General features: G+C 48.1%; 1 protein-coding gene across 4 annotated transcripts in view; it reads right to left on the reverse strand.

The window, feature by feature from the left end:
• Nucleotides 1-16,567, reverse strand: part of map4k3a (mitogen-activated protein kinase kinase kinase kinase 3a) — a 70,536-nt gene that overhangs the window by 23,934 nt on the left and 30,035 nt on the right. For all 4 annotated transcript variants that reach the window (XM_072703911.1, XM_072703910.1, XM_023798477.2 and 1 more), the window contains exons 3-13: nucleotides 5,422-5,512; nucleotides 5,032-5,096; nucleotides 4,278-4,333; nucleotides 3,937-3,984; nucleotides 3,508-3,550; nucleotides 2,560-2,632; nucleotides 2,007-2,138; nucleotides 1,857-1,919; nucleotides 1,526-1,607; nucleotides 1,265-1,381; nucleotides 633-711 (exon numbers count right to left, since the gene is read on the reverse strand). In XM_072703911.1, coding sequence (XP_072560012.1) covers nucleotides 633-711; nucleotides 1,265-1,381; nucleotides 1,526-1,607; nucleotides 1,857-1,919; nucleotides 2,007-2,138; nucleotides 2,560-2,632; nucleotides 3,508-3,550; nucleotides 3,937-3,984; nucleotides 4,278-4,333; nucleotides 5,032-5,096; nucleotides 5,422-5,512 — 849 coding nt within the window. The remainder of the gene's footprint in view (nucleotides 1-632; nucleotides 712-1,264; nucleotides 1,382-1,525; nucleotides 1,608-1,856; nucleotides 1,920-2,006; nucleotides 2,139-2,559; nucleotides 2,633-3,507; nucleotides 3,551-3,936; nucleotides 3,985-4,277; nucleotides 4,334-5,031; nucleotides 5,097-5,421; nucleotides 5,513-16,567) is intronic.

Below are 16,567 nucleotides of genomic sequence, written 5' to 3' on the forward strand. Positions count from 1 at the left end.
TAAGTCACTGAAAAGCAGCTGGAGGTGCACGGGCAGGGGGGGGCTCTGTATAAATACCATTCATTTAAAGAAGTCTGCACCAGTTACCCAGCTAGCCAGAAGATATCATTCGGAAGCCTACATCTGAACTTTACCCCTGTCGATTATACCTCAAAACAATTAAAGGGTCATAAAAACAGCCAGGATTTGAACCAGCAACCTTCTGTTTCCCAGTTGATTGGCTATGTTAATTTCTACTCCTGTGCAGCTCATAACCACCAATCTGGGGTCTATTAGGGACTTAAGCACTGAATTTGCAGACCTACCATGCTGCTGGCATTTCGGGAATTAGATTGGGGCTTTTCTGCACAGGCGGCAGTCGCAGAGGGTGATAAAGGCATCGGGTTTCAGGTACTCTGTCTGGCAGGAAGATAGGAAGATGCGAGCGACGCTGCTATCGGGGCGGCTTATCGGCGCTATGGAAACGGCCAGGACGTGCTCAGGTTTCGCAGGGACTGATACGAGTCCCAGGGGGACGAGGATGAGCCGCCCGCTAGAGGCGTCAAAAGGATGGTCCCTCAGGCCTCTGAACGTAGGAGAGAGAGCACGCCCCCGTGTGGCAGCTGAAGGCACAGGACGAGGGGAAAACTCACAGTTGATCTCGGAGAGCGTCTTGCCTTCCCGGGAGCTGCGGCTGGTGGAGCGGATCCGAGGCGGCACAGGCTCCAGGGGCTATGGACAGCAGAACAAAATAGTCAAACACTGCATGGGGCAGCTACGAACCGTCTCGCCATGGCACCCCCTTCTGGCTGGAGGCCAAAGTCTGTACGAGGAACTTCAGTGATGGTGCGGGGGGGTCACTAGTTTCTTCTTAAAATCTGGATCTCCTATGCAGCTTTGCGGGGGCTGTTTTTGTTTATGTATCAGATTTCATGTCCACCACCCACTCCCCAAAGCTGAAATGAGGGGGTGAGGATTAGCTGCTATCGCTGGGGAGGGCGGCCTTCAGGGATGGGGGAAGACGCAGCATCAGTCAGCCATGCACAGTGCCCCCACTGGCTGACTAGGGTTAATATCCAATACTGGTGTTTTCCTTGAACTTAAATTTGAGCCCTGAATACCTCCTCAAGCACACACAAACACACACACTGCTGACAATGGGGCCCAGCCCCTACACACCCTGCACCTTTCTGTAAAGAAGAACCGGAGAAACAGATCCTGGTGCTTAAACGATGGCAGGGGAATGTCTAAAACCGCAGGGGGCTTGAACCCCACCCCACTGTACCTCAGGCTCGGGGTCGTCGTCATCAAAGTCAGGGTACAAGCTGCTGTCAGGGTTGCTGGCCTTGTCCAGCAGCTCGATGGCTAGTGTCCGACTCAGGGGCTGAGTGACAAAAGGGTGCTGGTGCACAGAAAGGGGAGTCAGGAAGGGGTGGGGTCAAGAGGGGGCGGAGTCGAGAATGGGCAGGGTTAGGAAGGGCTAGAATCACTACATGGCGCCGCCCAGCACAACCTCAGGATCAGGGCAGCCCAGCCAGTCACGCACCTGCAGCAGCTTCTCAGCCGTCGGCCGCTTCTTCGGGTTCTTCGTCAGCGCCATCTTGATGAAGTGGTGGAAATTGTTGGTCCTTGGAAACAAGCAGGGAGGTTGTTGCCATGGCGCCCACTTAGCACCAATGTACCTAGACACTGCTAGGGCACTACTACCGCAACAAACACGGCCTACTCATTTACTCATTCAATTAGTATCACAATGTCTCTACAAATACAATTCCATAAATGCCATAAAATAAACATATAATGACTTTATGCAGCCAAGACATGAATGACAGCTGGGGTACAATTTAATAAGAAATACAATGAAGTGTCCATCTTACCACTTTACTTTATCTTTCAATTTTGGTGGCTGGAAATTACTTTTGGTCATCAAGAACAGGGCCCTGGGGGGCATCAAAGGTCAGGATGAATGCACCATCCCACCCATCCATCCATCCATCCATCCATCCATCCATGGCTCACAAACTGACCTCATGGGATGCAAGTCAAACATGGGCGGCTGCAGCTCTGCCAGCTCGATGCCTGTGATGCCCACTGCCCAGATGTCACACAGGTGGTTGTAGCCCCCTTTGCGCTCCACAGCGGCCACTTCGGGGGCCATCCTGAGGTGGGGGGGTGGGGCGAGGTCTCATATTACTGCAGGGACTCACAGACGACCTTTAATATGAATATGATACCCTCCCCTTCCCTACCCAGAGGTACCACCAATAAGCCTGGTGTCCATCCCCTTAAAATATTTTGACTGCATTTCGACAGCAAAGCAGAATAAGATAAAAGAACAAGCAAACTGAGGCAATGCAACCAGAGAGAGGAGGCTCACAGACACCGAGCAGCCATCTCTGCGTAAGGGAGAGGAGGCTCACAGACACCGAGAGGCTATCGCTGCGTAAGGGAGAGGAGGCTCACAGACACCGAGAGGCTATCGCTGCGTAAGGGAGAGGAGGCTCACAGACACCGAGAGGCTATCGCTGCGTAAGGGAGAGGAGGCTCATAGACACAGAGGCGCCATCATTCTGTACTCACCAGTATGGAGTCCCGATGAAAGACTTCCTTTTGGCCAGTGTGGCTGTGATTTGCGCGGAGACGCCAAAGTCGGCTGAAAGAGAAGAAGAGGAGTGTGATAAAGCTGAGGGAGGGACATGCATGGGGATGTGCAGGGAAAGTATCATAATCATAGTGACAAAACCCAAGAATCCTTTCTTTTAAAGGCCAACCTAGCTGCATGTGAAGTGTACGTATATATATATATATATATATATATATATATATATATATATATATATATATATATGTGTGTGTGTGTATATACATACATATATACACACACACACACATTATATATATACATATATATTTATATACACACACATATCACTGGCAGGGTGTTTGTACGAACTAGCATGGTGTGTACAATTCTCTCTCTCTCTCACACACACACACACACACACACACACACACACACACACACATACACACACACATACACACACACACACACACACACGTTTGTATTCATATAATTGTGAGGACTCCCCATTCATTTCCATGGGCATAACCCTAATCATAACTATGACAACCTAACCTTAACCCCCACCCAGCCCTAACCTTAACCATAAATAACTAAAAATGAAAGACATTTGGTGTTTTTAGTTTGATTGTGGTCACAGATTTCTATATAACTGAGGTTTACATTGTAGAGACCTGAAAAAGTTTTACTACATTGTGAGGACATTTGGCAAATAGAATGTGGCATATACAATCACACATAACAAACATTCACACACACACACACACACACACACACGTGATTTCATTATGAGCGGCTGTGCAGTGGCAGGATAAAGTGGGTCAGCTGAGGCGCGGGCTTTGGGGGGGGGGGGGGGCTGGGCGTGTTTGCAGCATCCACCCAAGGGGTGAGAGTGACGCGCTGCGCATTAGCACTGGATAGCAGCCTCGGGCCCATTCTCTCACCCAGCTTCACATAGCCGTTATCCGTTAGCAGGATATTCGCTCCCTGCACAGAAGGAAACGGCTCAGGGTCAGACACATGCACAACAGGCAGAGTTAAATGCACCATAAATACACAAAGTAGTCTGAATTGCTATGTGGAAGGTAAACCGCAGCTGGCATTTAGGCAAGATTTAACACCATCAGAGTAAAGCTGCTCCTCACATACACAGTGAACCTATATGCAAGACAGCAATACAGCATGTATTCAAATTATACTCAAATTATACTATATCCAAAACATGCATTCAAATTTTATGCAACAGTAATTTTACCATACAGTTACAGTTCAGGAGCAGGGTTTTTTTTAATTATTGTATTGATTTATTTATTTTAAATAAACTTAATCAGAAATTGAAGGTTTATCATACATGGTCTATGCAGCAATCTTACCTTAATATCCCTGTGCATCTTTCCTTTATGGTGAAGGTAATACAGCCCCTGGAGAAACATTATAAATATTCACAAATATTTCAATTCCAACTGCTTAAGCGCCTAATTTTCTACCCTTGAAAAAAGCTGCATAATTAACCTTGAAACCGTACAGCAGCTATCAGGGTTAGTTACGAGGGGCGTGTTAAAGATGGCTGACGCCGGCAAACACCTCCCTTACAAGCCATTAAACATCCCCGTCCCAGCGACCCTGGGCAGGGAAAGGCCGGCCATCCACCCCAGTTAAGCGGTAACTGTGAATCGATACTGATGCTAATGGAGTGGCGGGCGGCTAGCAGTACCTGGAGTGTTTCCCGCGATACGTAGGCGATCTGGGACTCGGAGAGGGGCCCTGTCACTGCAGGGAGAAGGGCACGCGGTTAGGGGCGGATGCCCATGCAGACCCACGATCGGGAATGATGACAGGTCAGCCGCGAGACGTGACACGCGCAGAGTGCCGGGCGACTTCAATAAGAGAATAGCAAATCTAATTAATCGAAAAGGTTAATTAAATAATTATGGCCGGATTCTGGAGTGTCTGTTTGATGCAGTGGCTTCTAGCTGTGTTTAAATGCCAAACTGTTAAGGATTGTTTCACTGTTATGCTTGGGTATGGAAAAGCAACATCGCTCAGACGGCAGCACTCCAGGCCGTTCACATTACAGTACAGCAGCACCACACCGCAGTATCGGGACAAAGTGAAGAGCGATGAACTGCGGAGGGATGCAGTGTACGTACACATGCAGGCAGTCTGCTGCAGGCAGTCTGCTACAGGACCACCACTGACTCCAGCTGCCAAGAACTACATCATTCTGTTGAAATTCTATACTATATTATTACATCATTAAAAATATATATAGTCCCATCAATAAACAAAAAGGCCCCAAATACCTCCTTTCCGGTGTCCTTTTCATTCACTTAGACAAATGGAGACCAGAGAGGATCAAAGCTCTACCTGACAGCCTGGGGTGCCCGTCGGCACACGCCCGCCCACCCAGACGACCCCTCGCCCGCCCGCCCGCTTGGGTCCTAACGGGGGCCACGCCTCCGTCTTACCGTGATATATATCCTGTAGCGATCCTCCACCGCAGTATTCCATGCATATCCATAATTTATCTCTCCTGGAAGTATAAGGAGACAACTTCAGTTACAATCAATATGTCTCGGAATAGCTCACAAATCACAACCCGCGGGGCGGGGTGGGGTGGGGGGGGCAGGTGCTGGAGGCATAGCGTCCAAATCATCGCTCTGGGTCGCATCACGCCGGCCACCTCGGCTGATCCCCCTTGCTGTCCATGGGCTGCTGCTCGTGTTTGGATGCAAAAATATCTCTGCATCGGAAGCCTCCCCCGAGCCCCCCAGCATGGCCCCGTGGGGTAGGGGTGGGGTCGCAGCCCGCAAAGGGGGGTGGGGGGGGGTGGGGTGGTGGGAGAGAGGGGGGTGCACCTGAGATAGCTGCCGAAGTAGGCCACGATGTTGGAGTGCTTGCAGTCCTTCATCATGATGATCTCCTGCTGCACCACCGCGAAGTCCTCCCCTGCAGGGGAACGGAGGCAGAGGTGTGACAGATGGAGACCCGGCACACTGAGGAAAGGCAGGAGAACGGCCTGTGTGTCTGTCAACCGCCAGCATGTCCCTCAGCTCACATAGACACACAGATCACACACATCCCTGCACCGCCAGGGACAGGACACTCAAACTCGAAACTGCTTTCTGTGACTGGCTAGCTTCTGGCTATCAGTGGTTAGCCAGTGATTAGCTGAGACTGACCTGCGGCTAACTGAGGCTTGCTTGTGACTAGCAGAAGCTAACTGGTGGCTATCTGGGTCTAGTTGTGTGATTTCCATTGCAAGGTTGCCAACCCTTGACGCCCGCAAACAGCTACAGCATGTCAGTGTGCATTACTTGGGTTTAGCAGTTTAGCACTCGTGAAGTCGCTGCAGGAGTTACTCTGGTAGTGCATCATCAGTGAGGACATCTAGAGCTTGGGGGGGGGGGCGGTATGCAATGTCTAGTGAGGCTGCAATTCTCAAGGAGACTAAAAACGGCACGGCTGAAGCAAAGGTTCATCTTACAGCTTTCGGCTCGGTTCCCGGCCGCAGGGCCAAGTTCTGACGACACGTTATACAAGTTATGCAACTAAGAGCAGAACAAAGCGAATATCCACGCAGCCAGCAGCAGGCATTTGCATGCGATTCCGGACTAATGGGACGCCCTCCGCTAACATGGGGCTCTTTCACCATCCACCCCCCTTTAGGGTCCATGCTAAAATAGCATCAGCCACACAAGTTCGACTGCTGCGTTCTGAGTATTAAACGACGGCAAACACCCCCATTCCACAACTGCACATTAAAGGCACGTCCTGCCTGCTGATATCATAGATTTTTAATTAACATCACTTCGCAGATGGATTACCTTTCATCTTTCTCCATGCACTGGCTTCCAAGAAACACCACGATGAAACACTAAACCAAAAATTCAACCCCAGTTTGCCCCCCCCCACACCAATTTTTTCACTCCCTGATTAAAATGATCACAACAAAAATTTATCTAACAGGATTTAACGGCATGTTTGCAGGAAGCCCCTCCACAACGCATATAAATATTTTGCCTGAGATGCAGTCTGTGAGTCAGCGGATTTCTACACACTGAGGTGAGCTGACAAGCTGTCTCTTTAATACAAATAAAAATTTTAAAATAGTACCTTCAGGGTAATAAACAAGCACAAACAAGGAGGCCGCTAGGCAGACTAATAGAGACAACCTGTCCGTGGCATGTTGTGCCGTTCCTCTCATCAAAAGTGTGCATTTAGCGGGGGTGGGTCCTCAATCATGAAATAAACAGGAAAGAGGGAAGGACACCCCCAGCCAGCATGGCTGACACAAGTATATCCACCTGCTCTGATGCTATTTACCTGCCATGGTTCCTACTGCATGTGCACGACTCCCCTTCCCTTAGTCACTATTAGTCACCACACCTCTGCTGTAGCAGAGTCATCACCTCAACCTGCGACCCACACATCTCTAAGCACCAGTAAGCACCTTCGCACAGTACTGGAGAATCCAACTGTGATAACTGGAATTATTGTTGCATATGCATTTTTTTAAATGGACAGAGGTACAATGACTCAGTGGTGAGCTTGGATCCAACACACACCCGGGACCGTGTCCCCTTCCCAGCGCCTGATCCGCCCATTCAGAGTCTGCATTTTCTCTCTCTGTTCAGTTGGATTATCCTTGAGCTTTTTTCTCTCCTCAGTCACCGTGACACACAACAGAATACTCTAGCTACTACACTAAGATGCGTAGTCATGTCACAAATATAAGGACACCCATTAGAGACATAATGCCTCCCTGTCTCACATCTAACATCCCAGGGCTTCTCCTGTTGTAACCTTCAGCCTGTTTTTACCGATTGAGTTAGTAAATGATAAAGTGTCCTGCTGTATAGTGCTGTAGGAGTTTGGGTAACTCTCCATCCATCCATCCATTTTCCAAACTGCTTATCCTTCAGGGTCGCGGGGGGTCCAGAGCCTATCCCGGAAGCTACGGGCACGAGGCGGGGAACAACCCAGGACGGGGGGCCAGCCCATCGCAAGGGTAACTCTCCATAGCAACAAATTATATTTACAGTAGTGTGTATATATGTACTTTAGGGGAAAATGACTGAATATGAGACCCAAAGAACCTCCCCCTACTATCTATCCATCCTTCATATGGAACCCTGATGTTACCCATCAGTTCCGCAGACTGAATACTGCCTCCCAGCTCCCCCGTGTCATTTGCCATGCACGCCACAGGCAACTCGTTATATTTGAGCACTTTTTAAGGTAGGCAGCAACGCACCCGTGAAAATCTGACAGTCGCAATATCCGTGTTTCAAAGTGAGTTTCTTTCTTCCGCAGGTTCTGAACCAGACGCCGCCGTAACGCCGTGTGTATGGAGTTTCCCCGCAAACCAAGCCGCTAGCAGCTCAGTATGAACGAACGTCCATCCATCCATTTTCTGTAACAGCTAATCCTTTTCAGGATCACGGGGGGGTCCGGAGCCGGTCCCGGAGGCTCGGTGTGAAAGTCTTTCCAGAAAATAAAAAATAAATAATAAATAAAAACTGAAATAGACACACTTTTAAACGGCAACCATACTTCCTGCATATCCTCTTAACTCTGACCAAATTCTACCCATTTGGACTGGGAAAGAAGTCTTCAATGAACTGGGAAAAACAGACCCCTCCAATTCCCCATCAAAAACAGACCTGCTTCTGTATATCACAACAATATTTATAAATTAGTAACTACTATTAGTGATGTTTGTTATTGTTAAGTCGGCAGTAAATAAATCTATGTGTACAACTAATTGAATGCATCAGCATTTCTATTGCTTATATAATAATTTCAGCAAATTGATTTCACATGCCTAGCCTCAGTATAATCTCGAACCAAAATGGCGAACCTAATGTTCTCGCAGTCTATTTTGTTCAAGATACTGCTCAGCATTTCTAGATATTAAAACAGTAAATAATAATCTATTAATAAATAATACAGTAATAAATAATCTACTGAATACATCCAGTCCTCTATTAGTGGAGGTGGGATTACACGTTTTCATTAAAGCAAATGTGCCAGGATCTAAGTCCCGCCATGAGACATAAGCGGCTCACACCATTAAAAGGCACAGCCGCACATTCCTACATAGAATCTTTATTTTAGTAACGTTCATAAAGCTCCTGTGGTGATCTTTCTCAGGCATCATTAGCGAGTGACCATCGTCTCCCACCATCAGCTGGCCAGCTGCCCCCAGAGTGTGCCAGCCCCCCCGCCGAGAGCGCACCCTGCTGGGAAATGACTCAATGTGACATTGCCAGACTCCATAGATCCAACCTGACTGGCACTATAAAGACCCTGCCGAGGCGAAGCGAAGAATAAAGCTAATATTTTTAATATCAAAGCAGTATTCCAACCAGCTCCCCTCCCCATGCCTGTAAATTTTAAATAAAATCCTTCCATTCATCTTTGATAACTGCTTATCCAAAGGGGGCGCTGTGGTGCCTATTCCAGGAGGACATGCTCACATGAGGCGGAAACACCCTGAATCACCAGTCAATCTCAGGGAACACTCACACACTACGCGCTAATCAGAGACACTCGTACACCTGAACTGCACGTCTTTGGAGGGGAATGGGAAGCTGGAGCCCCCAGAGGAAACCCACACAAGACAGGAGAATACGCAGAACCCAAACACACATGCCGGAGGACCCAGAAAAGAACCCACCACATGCAAGAATAACTGGAACAGAACCCACACACACTCACGCAGGAGAAGCCAGAATGGAACCCACACACACATGCAGGAGGAGCCGGAACAGAACCCACACACACTCAGGAAGAGCTGGAATGGAACCCACACACACGCAGGAGGAGCTGGAATGGAACCCACACACACGCAGCAGGAGCCGGAACGGAACCCACACACACACACATGCAGGGGGGAGCCAGAACAGAACCCACACACACATGCAGGGGGAACTGGAAGAGAACCCACACACACATGCAGGAGGAGCTGGAAGAGAACCCACACAAACACACACAGGAGGAGCCAGAAACCACAACCCTGAGGCACGAGGCCATGGTGCTGCATCACAATCTCTCATTTAAAACAATTACAATTTTTAATTTAAATCTTAATTCGCATGACAATAATTTGCAGACCTGTAAAAGCTGAAGGCTTGCAGCCATACAGCGTCACTAAGAGGAACAGTGAAAACAGCAAGATGATTATATGGTTTCTTACAGTATCATTAGGGAGCCAATAGCCCTGGGCTTCTTGATATATCAGAAAGCATCTTCAGAAAATGCATTTGCACAAGGAACTTATTTTAATGTGCTCATTTTCCGTTAATTTCCCCCTTGTCATGACTAATTAGGCCTATGGGGAAGTGCAGTATCACAAGGCAGCCGCATCCTATGACATATGCCCCCCCCCCCGCAGCCCCCTTACTTGGGCCTGAGGTGCCCGCATCCTACTCGTATTTCGTCCCTGACCTTACAGTGCAAGGAGGGGGGAACTATTTGTGTTAGTTAGGGAGAGGGCAGGCAGTCCAGCCTTAGACTGAGAGCTATGGAGGATCGGGACCTAAAATTGTCAGTCTGCCCCCAGCTTTCCAGCGGTACCCTGCTGAACCCCCCTGGTCTGTACACTACTCCCTGCTGCTGGTAGGAAGCAACCCCTCCTGATTACCACTGGCAATGTGGCATGTGACCCAGACTCGGTACCAAGAGAGGACTTTAATCCACCAATCTGGCAACACTGTGCTTTCAGCCCAGATTTAACATGATCACATTTCTCCATTCGCTCAATGTTACTCCCAGCAGTGATCATACATCTATAAATACTGTTGAAGTCATCATAGGTACCTAAAAACATTTTATTTATAAGTAGGGTAAAACCCGGTATGTCGTTATTAACTAGAATTCAGGGTAAAGTGTAACACTTTGTCATCTAGCGTTGATAATCATAGTGCATTCATCTTATAAATAAAACTAAACCGATGTGTCGGCTCTAATTAAGTCATTAATTTATGAAACAGACACAGAATCGTCCCCATTTGCCAGTCTGATAAACGCAACACGAGTGCCGACCTATTAAAAGCGGGCTGCTCCCCGGGTCGTTAAGCAGCGGTGCATCGCTCGCTCGCTCGCCCGCACGCTCGCCCGCCCGCTCGCTCGCCCGCCCCAGGACGCAGTTAGAGAGCCGCCGCCACTGCGCTCTGCATGCAGCTGCACCCACAAGAGTGTGCCGGCTGAATAATTTAACATACAGATCAAACGAGCCTCATTTACATATGAGATGGAAGCGGGAGACGAAATATATACATACACACAGCAAATGTCAAGGCCAGAGGAAGACTCTGAAGAACACAGGGCGATTCAAGTGTCTCTCGAAACAGGGACCTTAAAGAATACATCAGAAAGAAATCTGTAGTGCTTCAGAGAATCACAGCTCCTCTCGGTTCCTTGTCTGCTAGGCCAGAGGCCAGACAGACACTGCACTCCCTCCATCACGCTCGACTTGCATCTTCACCCCTGGGTCTCTCCTGGGGGGGGAGGGGGGTAACCAAAGTGCCCCCTGACCCGACTCAAACACAGCCATCCACTGAAGCAGGCAGTGAGGGAGGCCATTGCTTTCACTGGAGCCCACTGCACACCCACTGCCCCCTAGGGGCTCTCGAAGAGGCTCGCAGCCACCAAGCAGCAGGGACTGAATGTGGTCTGCATACGTCGGCCATCTGCCCAAGAGCCCCACCTTAATCCCCAAAAACAAAAATAGATGGCTTCATCTGTACCCAGCCTGCAGTACCATCATGAAGTGATAGAGGGTGATAGATACTAAAATACCTGAGTTTTGGATGAAAAACAATCTGCAGTGAATATGTAAACACAGGCATCCTATGGTGGGGCTCTGGCTTCTGTCTGCTAAGTGGCGATTCGGCCATCTGTGCCAAGGAGGCCAAGGAACATAGAACGATGATGAAGAATTCAAGTGTGAGTTTGAGACTGGAGCCTTTGAATCGACAAGCTGTGTGCAGTTTGTGCCACTCCTGTCTTCATCTCCCTGAGGCCAGAAGGCATCCACGTTCCCAGACTGTCATCTTCACGCTGCCCACCGTTTAATGTCCTTTGCTGTGGTCCAGCTGCCCAAGACCTTCCTGCCACGCTAAGCGACGGCAGGGAAAAGTTTGCAAGATTCCAACCCTACAACGAGACCATGGGCTAGAGATAAACAGGCCCCCTGATCCTAACTTGCACTGGAGTATTACACGAAGTATTTAAACATCGCACCTGCATTAAGACCTGAGCATCAAAATGAAAACGTGCGCAGCAGAGGTGAAAAATTCAGGTCAAGTACAAATCCAGACCAAGGTTTTGTTTCAACCAACCCTTTCAGTATTCTGTGACTCTTTATACTCAACTGATTAGTTGGAACAAAACATTGGTCTGGATTTGTACTTTCTGGACCTGAACTTCCCACCTCTGACGTGTGGTAAAAGTCCTTCAGAGAACATTGAGGACCTTCTGTGTGGTTGTGTATTTCATGCTTGACCCATGAGACTTCCAGAAAAAAACAGTCATTTATACATACACAAATTTCCTCCTCAATCTCTGCCTCCCTCTGCATGCCAGCCCGCTCTGGTCCTCTCTGAATTTTTCATCATTTAACAATGATCAAAGAAACTGATTTCGCTTGATCCCGGTAACCTTCAAAAATAACTCAAGGTAGGCTGGCAAATTTCCATTACGACAGAAAGCAATCAGAATCTCAAAATTCAAATCTACATACTAACAGAATTTTCTGTGGTTGTACACAAAAAATGCCAACTATTACATTTAAAACTAATTTTGAAAAAGTAATGAGTCTGTAACTAGCAGGTAAACATTAACTTTCAGTGTTAAAAACCAATACACATCCTCAGTGAGTCAATCCCGTGCACCAATGACTGTAGTTAAAACTGCCAGCAAATGGCGGCCATGTGTAAAAATATTAGCGAATAAATAAAATCCATTGCATAAGAAATTTAATGGTAAAAAACACGTACATTTTTAATTAAAGAATAAACACTCCCCAGTGTCTTGCATACAAGAATTCCATTTATTGGTGTAATTGTCTGCTCATATGACTTCCTTGAAGGGAATAAGAATGTAGGCACCTAAATAGCCTGGAAGAGGGTGTTTGCTACACACCAGCTTTTAAAAATGAACAGGGGATATTTAAAAGCCATCATGTCAGGAACAGTAAAACTTAACACTTCTGCATACTGCCAACATGTTAAAGCTGTTACTGCAGAAGGTCAGAAATGCAGCTGCAAGAACTGGGCAGAAGAGAGCGTCAATGGATGGTGCAGAGGGTCTGAAAATGTGGACTGTCTGGTAGGGAGCGAAAATGTGGACTGTCTGGCAGGGAGCGAAAATGTGGACTGTCTGGCAGGGAGCTGGGAGGGAGTGAAAACATGGACCGGTCCCTGAAGACTGGATTGGGAAAATACAAACACAAAATTGTGAAAACCGCAGGCAGGAATCCAACCATCCATCCATTTTCTGAAACTGCTTGTCCTATTCAGGGTCGCGGGGGGTCCGGAGCTTATCCGGGAGACTACAAGCGCAAGGTGCGGAACAACCCAGGATGGGGAGCCAACCCATTACAGGGCACACTGACACGTCATTCACACACACATGCACACCTATGGGCAATTTAGTAACTCCAATTAGCCTCAGTGTGTTTTTGGACTGTGGGGGGAAACCGGAGTATCCGGAGGAACATGGCAGGCAGGAATGAAAAAGAAAATATGGCAAACATAATGTGTGATTGGGTGCAAGTATGTGTACTGCTATGGACTGGCATCCAATCTAGGGTGAACTCCAGCCTTGTGCTCTCTGCTGCCTGGGATAGACTCCAGGCCTCCCCACAACTCTGACCAGGATAAACAGGTAGAGGATGGATTCTGTCGGAGCATCAGCAAATTAATTTTAAGATACAGTCCATTGTGATGACAGTTTTGAGCTGTGATGCAATAGTAACCGGTCTGGTATCCCATTCAGGGTGTATCCTAGCCTAGTGCCCTGTCCTGGATGGATGGATGGATGGATGGATGATCACCTGTAATCTGTAATCATGTACTATCAATGCATTTCCTTTAGACGACAAAGCAGGAAAGAAGCAGTTGCTTCCTCAGCACACAGACAGTTATAAAATGGACTCAAATGCACCGCATTTTAATGTGAAATGTCTGCTGCAGATAATTAAGTTACTAGGCGACGTATTTTTGCAGGAAGCTACACGGAGGCACTGGATAAGCTGCAGACGCTGGAGACTGACACACACCCAGCTTCTCTGAGGGAAGGTGAACCTTCATCATTCCGCATGCGAATTCACATCCGCCCTCTGCGTGCTGGAGGACGACGGCGGCCGCCGGTTACAGATTCGATGTCATTCATTCAGCTACTCGCCAATACAATCATCTTCTCTTACTGGTACTGACTCACTCTCTTACTGGTAACGCTTAGTGGTTTCGGGGATCTGGGGGATGCAGGGAACAGGTCGCCTGGCCATGTGCGGCCCGATCGACTGTCACCGCACGGTGCGGAGATACTCCTACAGGAACGAGCCCCGGAGAAGGTGTGGGGGCTTCAGTGAGGCTGGCTGCACCCAGGCTGAAAAACAGCTTTTGTTGTGATTTCAGCTCCTGTTGCTTGGCAAAGCGGCTTGCCAGAATGGAAAAACAACGCGCGAAAAAGCGTCACTGGAACAAAATGCATTCAAGAGTGCTGTTTAAAAAGATTGTTTTGGTCTTGGCATCATGCTCCAAAATCCGAAAGACTATTGGAAATTTCGGGATCACTCGCATCATGGAATGGTGATCCCATCATTGGGAATTGATTTATGGGGAGGGTGGGGGGGCCTCTCTAAGGGAAGCAAGATTTTGGAGTCAGAGATGTAGGCTATACTGTAGGTATAATCAAGAGCAGGGGTGAATGCACAAACACACACACGTAATTATATCTTTGTGAGGACTCTCCACATTTCTATGGGGAAAACTCTAATCCCATCATTATGATCTTAACCCCTACCCAGCCCTAGCCTTAACCATAAGTAACCAAACTAAATACAAGACTTTTGGCATTTTTACTTTGATTGCATTCACAGATCTTTGTGGGGACCTTAAAAATGGTCCCCCCCCAATGTCAAAACAACATGTTTTTACTAAATTGTGGGGGTATTTGGTCCCCACAAAATAGTATAAACCTAATCCACACACACACTCACATGTTTGTAATTCTATCTTTATGGGGACTCTCCATTCATTTCTATAGGGAGAATCCCTAATCCTAACAATGACAAGTTTAACCCATTCCCAGCCCTAACCTTAACCATTAGTAACAAATCAAAATACAAGACTTTTGACATTTTTAGCTTTTTGAGGGCAGTCAGATTTTTATGAAATTGAGTTTCCCCTTGCTGGACCAAAAAATGGTCCTACAATGGTTGCCACAATGTAATATACACATGCTTCCCAGGAACGATGGCGGCGCCCGGATACGAGCAGGCGACAGCAGCACTGCATTTCATTTTGACCCTGGATACCATAGCGGGGAGTGGGGATCTATTTTTAAAGCTGCACAAACTGCAGCTCCCCTAGAAGACGTCGGGGAGATATGTACATTTTTCCGTGAAGCCTGGCGACAGCACTCACTTCCCAACACAGGGAAATCGACATGGCGGACAGTGTGTGCTGGAATGATGGAGGGAGAGAGGGAGAGAGAGAGAGAGACAGACCAGACGTCCATTACAGATGCTTATAAGAGGGGAAAAAAAAAATCAGAAAAATAACATGATTGGCTTTCACACAAATAAGAGGCACGAAAAGGGAAAAAACGGACAGGGTGTGTATTTGTGTGGGGTGGGGAGGAAAAATATTTAATAAAGAATAAGGTTTTTGAAGCTGAAGAATGAGCAAAACCCAAGAGGTCTGCTGGCCAGGTGAAATGGGAGAGCATGGCGGGGGTGACCAGAGGAGACAGACGCTGCTTCAGCGGCCTCGAATTCGCCTTCAGGCCCGTGTTTGGTGAAAAGATTTAACACTGGTGGGGGGGGGGGGGGTGGGGGGGGATAACCAATTGCTATTTGTCAGTTTCTCGACTTTTAGTTCTCCTCCGAATCTGTGAGAGACCGGTTCTCCCAGCAGAAAAGGGCCATAATTAAACACACCAGGTCCAGAGATCATCGGGAAGACGGCCAGGGAGCGGCAGTGCAGAGCACAGAGGGGACATCGGCCCGGCCCCCTCCCACCCTGCCCCACCCCAACCCGCCAGCCCCCACCAAGGTCGCACTGTCGCACTGGAGGAGGCCCGATCCGAGGGAGTCCGCCATGTGATAATTAAACGGCGACTCGGGCCGAAGCCGAAAATGCTGAGGTGGCGCATTTTCTGGGCACGGGGAGGATCGTTTCCTGGCACCCGCTGGCCCTCAGCCTATGGTGGCCCAAGTTGGACAAAACGCAAAAGAAAAACAAAAGCCAGAAGACAATGCTCTTAAGTACATGGTGTGTGGAGGCCGGGGTCCTACAGATTAAGGGATACATTTTCATCACTGCCTGTCTGACACACCCTATGGCTGGGCTCTCACAGCAGGACACAAATACCTGGGGGGGGCATCGTCAAGGTGATTATTAACCGGCCCTTACAGGAGGGGTCTGTGTCTGGATGTGTGTGTGTATGTGTGCGGGTTTACCTATCCTTATGGGGACACAATGTCCCCATAACGTGATAAATATCCATTTTTTTTCCCTTATGGGGCCCAGTTTCCTGGTCCCCATAAGGGAAAACTCTATTTTATAAAAATCGGTGACTCTTGTATTTTGTTAGGTTAATAGTTATAGTTGTCATAGTTAGCGTTAGCATTATTCCCATTGAAATGAATGAGCAGTCCCCATAAGGATATGTATACCCTACATGTGCGTGTGGGCATGTGTGTGTGGGGGGGGGGGGGGGGGGAGTGAAACTGCATCACATGTATAAAAAACAAAAGAGAAACAAGAGTGA

Source organism: Paramormyrops kingsleyae, chromosome 20, assembly GCF_048594095.1.
Source record: "Paramormyrops kingsleyae isolate MSU_618 chromosome 20, PKINGS_0.4, whole genome shotgun sequence".
Taxonomy (NCBI): domain Eukaryota; kingdom Metazoa; phylum Chordata; class Actinopteri; order Osteoglossiformes; family Mormyridae; genus Paramormyrops; species Paramormyrops kingsleyae.